The 13481-nt window shown below is 56.8% G+C and overlaps 2 protein-coding genes across 3 annotated transcripts in view; one reads left to right on the top strand and one right to left on the bottom strand.

The window, feature by feature from the left end:
- Positions 1–178: 178 nt before the first annotated feature.
- On the top strand, positions 179–9511 carry BRI3 (brain protein I3; the record flags this gene model as incomplete). Its single annotated transcript, XM_011985840.1, has 2 exons — positions 179–300; positions 9102–9511. Coding segments are annotated over 2 exons (255 nt in total), but the record flags the coding sequence as incomplete, so codon positions are not given.
- Positions 9512–11409: 1898 nt separating this feature from the next.
- BAIAP2L1 (BAI1-associated protein 2-like 1) overlaps positions 11410–13481 on the bottom strand; it is a 36883-nt gene continuing 34811 nt past the window's right edge. For both annotated transcript variants that reach the window (XM_011985806.1, XM_011985805.1), the window contains one exon: positions 11410–11549. In XM_011985806.1, the coding sequence (XP_011841196.1) occupies positions 11474–11549 (76 nt within the window). In that variant the 3' untranslated portion in view covers positions 11410–11473. The remainder of the gene's footprint in view (positions 11550–13481) is intronic.

The raw sequence follows: 13481 nt of genomic DNA, 5'->3' as shown, positions 1-13481 counted from the left end.
CCCCAGATGAACTTTGTGTCACGAGGCGCTCGCTGTTGGCAGATTAGCGCCGAATCAGGCCCGCGGTGGCCGTCCCGAGGGTGGAAAAGACCGGGGGTTTTTTTAGCGGGGTGGAGGTGGGGGTACGGGATGAGTAGTCCCCATCGCGGTCCGATTTCTCCTCCCTGCACCCTAATGACTTGTCTTCCCCCCCACAGGGATACCCACCCACCATCCCAGGGTCTACAACATCCACAGCCGGACCGTCACCCGGTACCCTGCCAACTCTATCGTGGTCGTGGGAGGCTGTCCCGTCTGCAGGTGAGTGGGTCTGCAGCCTGGGGACTGGCCCTGGAAACGCTGAGGACCCCCGCCCTACCCCCCAGGACTTCACAAAGTCAGCTCTGCTTGTGGGAGTGGGTCCGGCTTGACTTGGATCTTGATCAGAGCCCTTTATGGGAGGAACAGACAGGCTGCCCGTATGCGGTGTGGGAGAGCGTGGGTCCACTCACCATTGGCTCTGAACACATTTTGTGGGGGCAAAAGGGTGGATTCCTTTTCCTAGATTTTGGGGTATTGCACCCCAAGTGATTGGGATGTAGAAAAGGTAACAACGGGACTCGTGGTCTTTTCGTCTTTGTTCTGGAACTTGCAAGGAATCAGGTGTCTGCATTTTCCTTCAATTTCCGCAAGTTTACTCTGCAGTCGATCATCGAAGGTGGTGGAAGGTTTCGTTTTCCCGGAAGGGGCATTTGGAAGTAAGTGCACCAACAGGAGAGACCTCAGTGGGAGAAGCGACGGCTGTAAGAGCTGCTTTAGCCAAAGCTGGCTTGAAACACCCTTTCACGAGCTGGACCAGGATGGAAGCCCCGTGGTTCTTTGAGGCAGGAGTGATTTTTTTCATATCCTCGCATTGGACCTGCACAGGCTTTCTGGTTTTCATAGGACCCTGAGGTGCAGCTAGAGGATTGTTTTGTGGAGGTTTTGAGGATTCAAATTTAAATAAGGATTAATTAAATATAAATCCTTGGCAGCTGGGGGTGTTCAGATTGCCTAGAAAGTAGGGGCAGAGTTGGCGGGGACAGGGTTTTCAGCTGTATCTGGGAGGAGGAAGTTGAAGCCGCTGAGATGGAATTAAGAAACCCTGGTTTGGACTTACACTTGATTTCAAAAGTGTGTGTGTAAGGCCTAGAGCAGAGTCATGGGGAAGTGAATGATTTCAGAGCCTTAGCAGGCAACTTCCTGGGAAGAGGGAGGGCATCCCAGAGGTGGGGACAAGAGGCTGGGACCTCAGGGGCAGGTTGTGGCCGCTTGCCTGCATAGGGACCCCGTGACAAACCCTAACTGGGACGTCAGTTTGACACAGTTGGTCGCCACCCAGCAGAAACATTGGCCTTTTGGAGTGAAGGTGGAGGGGAGGGCAGGGCGGGGCGCCGGCTGCCTCCGGGACATAGTTTTCTCTGGGAGCTGCACCGGGTTGAGGGGGCTGGCAGAGCTGTGTGGGTGTGAAGGCACATGGAGGGGACTCAGAACATGGAGGAGCAGAGGGTCTGCCTGCGTGTCATTGTCCATGCCTTGCCATCCCAGTGTCCAGCCTGCCGGAGGAGCTGGATTCCAGTCCTGGTCCTGCCAGGAACAGCGGGGCCTGTTTCCCCGTCTGGGACATGGGGGTGCCTGGTGAAGTGTCTCTGAAGCTCTTAGCTCTTCTCTGCCCAACCCCCTGAACTTGGAGATGTGGGAGACCAGCGGCAGCGAGGGATGGCCCAGATATCCCAGGGCTGAGGGGGCGCCCAGGTGGCGGTGCAGTTGCTGTCGGTATGGGGGTGCTGGCCCTGCCACTTCCCCTTCCCTAGGTGGGAGCTGTGTCCCTGTGGAGGCCCGTGGCTTCCGCTGACCCGGTGGTGCCCCCCAGCTATGCAGAACCTGGAGTGGGGTCAGGCTGTGCTCTGCTCTGCTGTGGAGCATCTTGGGCTTGGCCCCCAGAGGCTACAGGAGTGGGGTCCTCAGTTACTTGATCACTGTGCTCTCTGCCCTTGGGCAGCTGCACCAGGCAGGGTGGAGGCTGGGTCCTCTCTGGACAAGGTTGGGGGGTCCTTAGTCCTTTAAGTTGGGACCAGAGCACTCTTTGATCCTCCGGCGACCTCTTGGGTTGCAGCCAGGCCCTCCCAGCACACAAGTCCCTGCACTCTGCCTGTGGTGCCCTGGATGCTGGAGAGTGGCCCCCGCTCCCCGAGGCTTGGCCTCTGCAGCAGCATTGGGCATGGGATGGGCCCCTGTGCCCTGCAGCAGCCAGAGGGCGAGCAGGGGGCTGGGTGCTCTGCTGCTGGCGTCGGGAGGGGGTGTGTGGTCCCTGGGCCACACCTTTCTACGAGAAGAGTGGAGACACACGTCTGGTCGTCTGGCCGCCGCCTGCTGTCTTGGGGCTGGGAGACAGGATACCGCTCACGTGACCACACTTCCTCCTGCCCCAGGTCCAGCCCACTGGGCTCTGTCCCCCTCCCTGCCTGGTGGCATGGCAGGAATTTGTCCAAGTCACACGTCTGTTAGTCCTTCTGAGTGAGGCTTGGCCAGAGAAGCCTATGTCCCTTATGGCTCTGCTGCCCTGGCCAGGCCTTTGCTGAAGCTTCCTGACTCCGTCTGCCCTTTTTAGCCGTTTATGAGGAAGCATTTCCGCAGCCCAGCGGTGGATATGCCCCTGTTCCTCCTGCCCTCCTGCTTCACGCCTGCCCTGCCCTGCCCTGCCCTGCCCTGCCCAAGGCCTGGGCCTCTCTGCCCAGGGAGGCCAGTCTTTCTCTGCTGGGGTGTGGTTATACCTAGGTGCAGGATGAGGTGGCTGCGCTGGGCTGGAGCAGAGCCTGTGCCCTGAAAACCAGGAACGCAGGAGTGGGGAAGGCCCTGGCAACACAGGGCCTGGCCCGCACCAGTCCCCCATGAGTATGGCTGGGCTGTCATTGGGCACTTAGTTTTGGGGGTGACCAGAGGGGAAGTCCTGAAAAGGATTTCACCTTTCCTAGGGACGGTGAAAGGAACAGCTGTGGAGGGCGGATGTTGCTCAGAGGTCCAGGGTGCGGCTCAGTAGCCAGCATGGAGGTTGCCACGGCCCTTGAGGGGCAGAGGTGGGCTGTGGAGGGCACGGGGGGTGACTGTGGAGCCTGGGAAGGGCTGGAGGGGAAGGATCCTGTGATATCCTTGGGCTTCCAGATGATGGTGGTGGAGGGGCTGGTCCCTCCTACCGCCTGTGACCTGGAAGCCAGCGCTCCCCTGGTTGAGGAAGTAGCTGAGTTAGCTGGGACGGCCCTGCCCATATGCATGGCCTATGGGCTGTCCCTGTCCTGACAGTCTTGGCCTGAGGTGTGGGGGCAGCGGATGGGCTGGAGTTTGGGCCTAGGCTGCCTGCTGGGCAGGGTTGTGGACCTCAGGGTCCGAGTGCTGCCTCAGTGGCCTCCTGAGTTTCTAACCTTGGGCTTTGCCCCCAGCTGCGGGCCAAGTGGCACCGCTGGGGTGGGTGTGGTGGCAGGCAGAGTCTCAGGCCTTTCTTCCACAGGAGAGGCTGGGACTGGCCCTGGCCATTGGGTTTGCTGGGAATGGCCCTGGTGAACTGTCCCTAAGCGAGGCAGCTCCCCCACCCCTGTGGGGGGAGTGGATACCCTGGGACAGCCAGAAGCTGGCTGGAGCTGCTTTGGGGCCACCTTGTCCTGCGCTGAGCATGGCTTCAGGCCCGCAGCCCTCTAAGGAAGCCCTTTTCCTGGCGAGCTCGGCCTTCCAGCGAGGTGTGGTGGTCTGGGGTTGTTCCTGGGCGTGGATGGTGCCGCGAGGCCACTGTGTCTGCACAGAGGGCAGCTGGGTGCCCTGGGGCAGCCCCCTGTGACACTGACTGCCTTTGGGGGCTGCCTTGGAGGGAGAACGGGCCTGCAGGATGGGTGCTTGTGACTGGGGAGCCCATCCAGGTTCAGATCCCAGCCACGCCCTTCCCTGCTGGGAGGCCTTGGACACACCCCGGTTTTTAGCCTCCTGTGAGCCCATCTGGGTTCACATCCCAGCCACGCCCTTCCCTGCTGGGAGGCCCTGGACACACCCTGGGCTTCAGGCTCCTGTAAAGTGCCTTTGGGGATACAGGAAGGGTGAGGATGGCCCTTTCCCTGGGCAGCTCAGAGCCCTGCTGCCAGCCCCTTCTGTCCCTGGTGAGGCGGGAGCCCTGTGGCCTCCACTGTCCCAGGGCCCAGCTCCAGGTGGATGACAGTGGCATGACTGGCCACTTTCACTGCAGGGCTGGAGTCGCCTTAAGGGAGTGCTCTTGGAATTAGTCAGTTCCCTAATTTCGCCAGTGGCCATGATCCCTCCCTGGCCGCGTGGCCTATTGCGCAAGAGTGGGGGAGGGGCAGCTAGAGGGAGCCGGGTCCCGAGCAGTTGAGAAGGTTGAAACCCACCCCACCAACCCAGGTGGGCTCTTCTGGGTTTGGAAGGGAGAACTGGAGGCCGTGGGGACGGACAGGCTGGCGGGGATGGCAGCTGTTCCGGTGCGGGGGTTCCCCTTCTCCCCTCCAGTGCTGGCCCTGCAGCTTGGGGAGTCTTGGCCTAGAAGTTGGATTGTGTTTCTCAGTTCAGAAGATTTGGGGTTTTAAAAAGCACATGATGCCAACACGCCTTTTGAGGTCTAGGACAGTACTGCAGTTAAAACATTAATATTTCTGCAGCAAGACATGAATATTCAGATAAACTAGGATAAATTACGACTATAAATAGCCACACACCAGTTCAGGTCACATGTTGCTGCCAGGTGAGTTTGCTGTCAAGTGACAGCGAGTTCTGCCTTCAGCGCCTCTTGGTGTTTGAAGTTGTGGGTGCGGCTGTGGAATCCTGGGGGGTAGGGTATGCTGCCCACCCTCCAGCTGACCCCAGAGCCAGAGGTGAGGGCCGAATTCTCCTGGCCAGCCCTCGGGCCTTCGAAGCCGGTTCAGGGTTCTCGGGTCTGGATCACAGCCTCCTGTTGCTGGCGGAGGCCTGAGCCTCCTGGGGCGGCTGGATCTGTCCAGTTCCTGGGCGGTACTGCAGGGAAACAGGCTCGCTCTCCCCAGAGACCCAGGGGCCTTGGCCCTCCTGCCCTGTCTTTAAGTGGCGTGGAGGCAGGCAGGAGGGTGGGGGTTGAATGGACCAGGGATGGGGAGGCTGCCCTAGGAGGTGCCAGAGTGGGTCCCCAGACTGAGGGGCTCAGCCCAGGGTGGCACAAACGGGCCAGCCCTGTGCTCTGGCTGACAGGATGGGTCTGGACGGAAGCTCCATGGGTTGGAAGGAGGAGGGTGTTTCCCTGTGCCTGGGAGGCCGTGGGGTCAGTGCGTTTGGTTTGGCCCATGGCGCTGCTTGCGGCCCCGGGGCTGGGAATCGAGGTGCTGAGAAGCGAGGCGCCGGGGCCTGGGTGGGCTGGGCTGGTGCTGCTGGAAATCCTGGCGCTCAGGTGGGTCAGCGCCCTGGCCCGTGGCAGTGGGAATCCAACGTGAGTGAGCAGCCTTCCTGCACTTCTCAGCTCTGACGGAGTTAGGTGGGTTTTGGGGTCTGGATGGAGAATTAGGAAGCAGGAGGGCGCTGCTGCCCTTGGACTTGGTGAGAGCAGCAGCTGCAGGTGGGAAGCTGGTGTGGGCGGGGCCACCAGGCAGCACTGAAGCCCCACCCCCGCCCATTGCACCATTGCACCTGGATGTCTCTGCTGTGCCCCATGGGCGGGCTCCAGCCAGGCTCCCCACCCACACGCCTTTGCCCAGCCTCCTCCCAGGCACCTCTGGGCCTTTGAACAGGCAGTCGGCTCTGCCCGCAGCCCTGCCTCTCAGCAGCTTTGGTCCTGAGGCAAGGTGCTCAGATGGTCACTGATTGGGCCGGCTGAGGGGGGCCTGGTGGCACTGGGGACCACTCCAGGGGCAGGCTTCTTCCCTGGAAGGATTTCTCAGCTGGTTCACCCTCCCTGTCTGGTTTTTCATGGGACATTTTCTAACCAGAATATACAGCCAGTGTGTTTCTTGGGATTTGACTGTAGATGCCGTGGAGGAAACGGGAAAGGAAGCCCAGACGCTCCCTCCAGCTCCCCCCGGAGCCTGTCATGGCCATCTGTGGGGACACAGCTGGTGCTCGGCCTTCCCGGGGCTCCCCCACCTCGACTGTGTGGTCTTGGGAGCTGTGGCAGCTGGAGCTTCTGCCCACCCGACACCCCGGGGAGAAGGTCCTGGAGCCGGGCAGGGCAAGCTGCACTCAGCAGGGCTGGGCGGAGGTGTCCTGCCCAGTCTGGACTGGCAGGGGCAGCCCTGGGCAAGGCTGAACAAGTGTGGTGGCCTGACGACCTTGTGGTGCTTAGACAGGGGACACTTTTGTAAAAGTCCACGCAAGAAGTAGAAACTTTGCTGACAGGCTCCGGTCTTTGGCTTGGCTTTGCCTTGGAGCTTCACAGTGTGCTCTGCAGCCCAGCTCCGCCCCTCCACACAGACAGGTGGCGCTGTGTGAGTCTGGGGAACACTGGGTAAAGAGGGCCGGCTGCAGGACTGCTCAGAGCCTTTTGAGAACGAATGGACACAGGGACTCTAGGAGAAAAGTTTCCCCAAACCGGCTGAATGGTCCCCCTTTTCCAAATGTGTACCACCGTGTCTGGCTACTTTTAAATTGTTGTAGGGGTGTTGCAGGGGGGTTTTACTTTGTTGCCCAGGCTGGTTTTGAACTGCTGGCTTTAAGTGATCCGCCTCAGCCTCCCAAAGTGCTGCAGTTGCAGGCGTGAGCCACCGTGTCCAGCTCCATTGGAGATGGCTGAAGGGACTTCCCTGAGGAGGCCGGAGGGAGGCAGGTGGGCATGAAGTGTTTTTCCTTTTTTTTTTTTTTTTGAGACAGAGTTTTGCTCTTGTTGCAAAGGCTGGAGTGCAATGGTGCGATCTCGGCTCACTGCAACCTCCACCTGCCGGGTTCAAGCAGTTCTGTCTCAGCCTCCCGAGTAGCTGGGATTACAGGTGCCCGCCACTACGCCTGGCTAATTTTTGTATTTTTAGTAGAAACGTGGTTTCACCATGTTGACCAGGCTGGTCTCGAACTCCTGACCTCAGGTGATCTGCCTGCCTCGGCCTCCCAAAGTGTTGGGATGACAGGCGTGAACCACTGTGCCCGGCAACTTTTTCTTTCAGCAGTGCAAAGCCCAACTTCAGAATATTCTGGTTTATTTTCCATAATCCCGGGAGAAGCAGGGAATAGGTTCTGTGGGTGGGGTTTGGGCTCCCCAGCCTGCCTTGCTTAGCAGTGGTGGAGGCAGTGGCCCTCATGAGTCCAAACTCCCAGAAAGCAGCTTGGGAACATGCAGGGTGCTGGGATGGGAGTAGGGTTCCCCACGTGGCCAAGTTTTCTCCCCTTAGCAAGGCACAGGTAGTCACACTTCCCTGTTGCAGGCGGGCGACCACACCACCTTGTTGTAGGCTCCCCTTCCCCACTAAGCACCAGCTCCCATCACCTGTCAGACACTCCCACCCTGTTCTGTTCTCTCTCCACTTACTTCAGTACTGGCTGGATGGAGGGGTTTGGGCCCCCAGGAGGACCAGAAGGAGCCCGCAGGGGGCTGCCTGTCTGGTGGGAGCAAAGCTTTTCTCATTTGTGCTGAGCTGGCTAGTGTGGTTAATTTCAGCTGTGTCCAGAACTTTCCAGAAATAGCCTAAGGAGCTGAGCTGAGCTGAGCGCTCGGCTCCTGGCTTCCTACTTTTAGGGGCTCTGAAACTGACACTTGGGTTCGATGATTGCAGGTCACTGAACCTGTGCTCACTGGTGCAGGATTTGTGGGATGGCCTTTAGGTGTCTTAGTCTGTTACATTGAACTTGGTTGAAGAGGAAGCTTTGAGATCACATTTTGAGAAATAAGACATTATTTCTTCAGACATTGTGTGAACATGGCCGACTGCAGTCTCCCATTAACCCACGCCCACTACCAAAGGAACAGAAATCCAACAAAAGCCCAAACACTGACGGGACCACTAAGCTTGCTGGTTGCTCCTTTTCTTTTTTTTTTTTTTTTTGAGACATTCTCGCTCTGTTGCCCAGGCTAGAGTGCAGTGGCCGGATCTCAGCTCACTGCAAGCTCTGCCTCCCGGGTTCATGTCGTTCTCCTGCCTCAGCCTCCTGAGTAGCTGGGACTACAGGCGCCCGCCACCTTGCCCGGCTAGTTTTTTGTATTTTTTTTTTTTTTTTTAGTAGAGATGGGGTTTCACCGTGTTAGCCAGGATGGTCTGGATTTCCTGACCTCGTGATCTGTCCGTCTTGGCCTCCCAAAGTGCTGGGATTACAGGCTTGAGCCACCGCGCCTGGCCTAATTTTTGTATTTTTAGTAGAGACAGTGTTTCACTGTGTTAGCCAGGATGGTCTTGATCTCCTGACCTCGTGATCCACCTGCCTTGGCCTCCCAAAGTGCTGGGATTACAGGTGTGAGCCACCGTGCCCGGCCTCTGGTTGCTCCTTTTCTAAGAGCAGATATGTGTGGCTTGTGGCACCAAAATGGTCTTGCCTCTCAAGGTTTTACTTTTTGAGATGGAGTCTCGCTCTGTCACCCAGTCTGGAGTATAGTGGCTCTATCTCGGCTCACTGCAACCTCTGCCTCCTGGATTCAAGTGATTCTCTTTGTCTCAGCCTCCCAAGTAGCCGGGACTGCAGGCACGTGCCACCACGCCTGGCAAATTTTTGTATTGTTAGTAGAGACAGGGTTTCACCATGTTGGCCAGGCTGGTCTTGAACTCCTGAACTCAGGTGATCCACCTGCCTCTGCCTCCCAGAGTGGTGGGATTACAGGCAGGAGCCACCATGCACCCAGCCTTGCCTTTCAAGGTTAACTGATAAGACTTTTCAACTGTTTTATTCTTCCCCTTTTCTTTTAATGTTAGTGATTAAATAGCAGCTCTGGCCATTCTATGAACTGGCACATGCAGATGGTTCTTGGGGCTCTCCGGGCCAGTGGGCTGTGGCTGGGCGGTGGGGGGCTGTTTTCTCAGGCGGATTGTCACTGTCCCTCACCGGAGGTCCCCATGTCAGTTGTGGCCACTGGTTGGTTGAGTGCAAGGGTGGGAGGGGTGAGGGTTCTGGCTGCCCGGGTCCTAACGATGCCGCCCTCTCTGCCGCAGGGTCGGGGTGCTGGAGGACTGCTTCACCTTCCTGGGCATCTTCCTGGCCATCATCCTGTTCCCCTTTGGGTTCATCTGCTGTTTTGCCTTGAGGAAGCGAAGATGCCCCAACTGCGGAGCCACCTTCGCTTAAAGGAGCAGCAGGCCCGGCTCTCCTACCCCAGCTCTTTTTCTAATGTAAATGTTGTGTACAATAGTTTTATTTGATTCAGCTTCAGAACTGTTTTGTAAAGCGAGGTGGGACAGATGTGGCACACGCCAGCTGCGGTTTCCCGGAGTGTGGAGCGGCAGCGCTGCTGCTCCCGCCCGAGGCTCATGACAACTCAATAAAGCACTGCTTTTATTTTCTGCAGTCTTCAATTTGAGAAAGGTGAGAAATAATGTTTTCAATAAATGAGATTCATACCATTGTTGACCTGGTGCTGCTTACTCAGTGCTTTCAGACACCCAGGAGAGACCGGAACGACACCCCCATTGCTGCCTCGGCGCTCCCCAGGCCAGGCCTGACCACCTTGTATTCAACAGGTGCTTACAGCTCAAGAAAATATGCTTGTTTTCAAGTTCTTTATTATTAAAATTATAATCCCTTGACATTCACAGAACAGGCACCTCAGTGCCAAGGATAAGGTCATCCCCCCGTTCTGGTCTGGGAGGTGGAACCTGGGGCCTGCAGGTTGCATCTGAGACCCCCAGGTCCTAGTCTTCAACCCCGTAACAAAACCAGAACCATCCCCAAGGGGGAACGCCAAAGGCCAGGTATCACCCATGGCACCAGATGGGGCTGAGCCCTGCCTCTGACGTCTGAAGTGGGGAACACGGCCACGGGGTTTGCGTGGACTGAATTCTCACGTGGCTACAGGGCCCTTCTGTAGGACAGACTGGGGGCATTAACATATAGTTCATGGTGCCTGCAGCCCTTCCTGGGGGCTGGGTGGGGGGCGCGTCTGGTTTGTCCTCCCAGCAGAAGCAGAAGCAGATGGTGACACTGCTGGACCTGGCTGGAAGGAGCCTGAAGCATCGCCCACGTCCACTGGCTTACCTGCATGTAACCTCTCCCAGTCTCAGCCTCACAGGAAAGTAGTACACTTAAGGCAAGGCCAAAGGAGAGGTGATAAGCCCCAGCCCCAGCACCCCACAACACACACAGCGGCTGGGCTGGAAATCTGTCACCCGGGCTGCAGGGCAGCGGCATGATCTGGCTCACTGCAACCTCTGCCTCCCGGGTTCAAGCGATTCTCCTGCCTCAGCCTCCCGAGTGGCTGGGATCACAGGCACGCACCACCACGCCTAATTTTTGTATTTTTAGTAGAGACTCCTGACCTCAAGGTGACGCGCCTGCCTCAGTCTCACAAAATGCTGGGATCCTCCTGTACCTGGACCAGGCTGGGAATTGGGTCCAGATCCTTGGCAGTCAGAGGTGAATTCCAGTCCCGGGCTTAGGGCAGCCAGTGTGCAGTCCTCACATCCGTACCACAGGGCCAGGTTCTGAGGGCATCATGGCTGCTAGGCTGAAAAACCCGCCCTCTCCAGGCACCAGAGGTCATCCTGGCTTTACACGTATCCTCGAGAGTCTGTACCCGATTCAAACACGGAGAAACCGGGACCCCAAGAAGTTTGAGTGTATTGGTAATGGATGCAGCTTTGGCCAGCTAGCAGAGAGAACACAAGGAGCCGTGACTCTGACGCCCAGGCCTGTGTCCTGGATGGGCTGTGTGCAGCGACTCCAGTCAGTGACTCCTAACTACCAAGAAAAGGAGCTCTCGGAAGGGATTTCGTCAAGTGCTACATGTGGCTGTGATAAAGGCAGGCAAAGCGTCTTAGCACTTACAGCTCTGGTGCAGTTGGACGGAGGGCAGGGGTTTCTCCATCTCTGGAAGCTCTACACTTTGATTAAACATTTTAAGTTAAAAAGTTACATTCATATAGTATTTTCATAATTTATATTGCTTAAAATTATGATTTGCATGCTAAGATGCAAACTTCCGTGATATTTTCTTTAGACATAATGCTACTAAGGGCACGTGCTTTATAAAATAAAATGGGTCTCATTGACATCAGGTGCAGAAAGCCAGTCATGAAAGCATAGACTATCCCTTATTCTGGCTGTTAAGGAAAAAAATTTCATTTAAAAAAATACAATAAAGATTGAAACCAAGTTTTACTGTTTCTTGAACAGAATAGGAAGAAAATATTTTAAATGACTGAGTTGGTCATTAGACTATTACTCATTTCTTAAAGGCAGAAACTTGTCAACCCAACTACGTGAAACAGAGAAGCATGCTTTGCTTAGGCAGGCGACATTAGAGTTAGGACGTGCCCATCATTCCGCGAGGGAGAACCGGAGAGGCCCGGGAGAGTCCTCGGCCGTCTTCTCATCGAATGATGGGTGCCGAGCGATCGTTCGTCACGGTTGGGCGGAGTTTCACAGTGGCAAAGGGGTTTTCTCCGCTGCAGGGGATAAGAAAAACCTTTCAGAACTTCCACTCCATGAGGGAAACTGGATTTTAACAGCGCTAATAACCCATTCTTGCCCTGTGAGACTGCGGCTGACCACCTCACCAGCTTGTACAGGTCCCAGCAGTGATTTCTGAGTGGAAGTTTTGTTCAGTCCTACACTGTACCACCCGCTGCAGAACGATCCCAGGTTTTAAACATTCTGGACGTGGGCACCCACACCTCTTTAGTCCTGCATTGCGTGTGATATGGGGGCCGCTCTGGGGTGGCAGGCCCTGCTCCCAGGGTGGTCTAAAGCAGGTGGTAAAGGGACCAGGGGGCCGCAGTCCCCCATGGCTCCACAGGCTGAGGCCTTTCTCAGGCTGGGCCTCCTGGGCAGGGCACTGAAGGCCCTTCTGGGGACACCGTGGGGAAGAGCAATGTCACATGCTGAGGCTCACGCAGGAAGCCACACCTACCTGAGAAAAGGCGGCTTCGCAGTCCCGTTGGCATCGTTCTGTGAGAAAGATAGAGGTTTATGGAGGGCTTGGAATTGGTCTTTTAAAAATTATTTTAGGTAGAGATGGGGACTTGCTATGTTGCCCAGGCTGGTCTCGAACTCCTGAGCTCAAGTGATCCTTCCACCTTGGCCTCCTAATGTGCTGGGACTACAGGTGTGAGCCACTGCGACTGGCCTGTGTTGGAGATTTTTAATAAGACTGAAGGTAAAGACATCTAAAACATAAGGGATGTTTAAAAGTGCCCTGTCCCAATCTGTGAGACTGTCTAAATTCACTTGGAAGAATAAGGCAAGAACAGAAAACGCTCTGAAAGGCAGTAACGGCCCTCCCAGGTGTCAGAGCGTGGACAGAGCATGGCACTGCCTGCGCGGGTCACCCGTGATGTGGAGCCGTCTGCTAAACTCGGAAACAGTTTCACAGAATGAAGCTTGAGCAACAGCGACATCACAGAAGAAAACATTTGTGCCAAACAGATCCTCTCTGACTCGGGGGAAGCAGATCCTGCAGGTCTTCAGCCACGGTCTTTTGAGCGCAGAATCTAGTGACTGGGGTGTGCTTTTTGGGAGCTGACTCCTGAAGCATGACACAAAGAAACAGGAAGTAAAAATAAAACCCCACTGGCTTTGGGGCTGCTACAGCCAGGGGTCTTGTAGGAAGCTGAAAAACTGAGGAAAAGAGAAGGTGGAACCAAAGTTCAAAGGTGTCTGCAGGGCTCGGGGTCGGGAGCACCTCCTTCCAGCACCTGCCACCCAGTGCGGGCCAGGGCCAGGTGTGTGCCGCCTTCTTTCCCTCACTCCAAAAAGCCTGCAGGGTTTAACAATCTTTCCAGCCCGCACACAGGGAGCAGAGTCAGGCAGCCGCCCAGGAGAGGGCAGTGTAACACCGTGTAACCAGCCTGCGGCCCGGCCACACCCTCCTGACAGCCCCAGGAAGCGTCCCGGCACCCCCGGGGGGTCTCAGGGAGCATGCACACCTCTCGAGATTGACTTAGGGAGGCCCTCTCGTGCCCGATGCCGGCACTGGTGTGCAGGCCATTCCTGGAGGTGGAGGCCCAGGCCAGGCCTCCTCTGCGATGGCCTCCACTGCTTGCTGGGTGTACAGACTGTGGACACAGAAGGCAGGCTGGAAGCCCCAGGGCTGTGGCCTGAGACCTACCCCACCCTCCCTAGACCCCCTGGGCAGGGCAGCTGGGGCCAATTCAGTGTCTGCTTTTCATCACTGGAGCACAAAGCCACTGCCCTGCCTCGCACATCCTACAGGGCTTTAAATGGCTGCGAAAGTGACTTCTCCCTGCAGGGCACGCAGCGCTTCCCTAGCAGGCCTCAGAGGAAGCCCTTGCCCGTGTGAGGTTCGTGCTCTGTGATGATGATGGGCTCATTTATAACTTAAATGCACCAGGGCGCCTGTCGCGTGTGCTCACGGTGCC

This window comes from Mandrillus leucophaeus, unplaced genomic scaffold (genome assembly GCF_000951045.1).
Source record: "Mandrillus leucophaeus isolate KB7577 unplaced genomic scaffold, Mleu.le_1.0 Scaffold29, whole genome shotgun sequence".
Taxonomy (NCBI): Eukaryota; Metazoa; Chordata; class Mammalia; order Primates; family Cercopithecidae; genus Mandrillus; species Mandrillus leucophaeus.
This window is presented reverse-complemented; position numbering and strand designations above follow the sequence as displayed.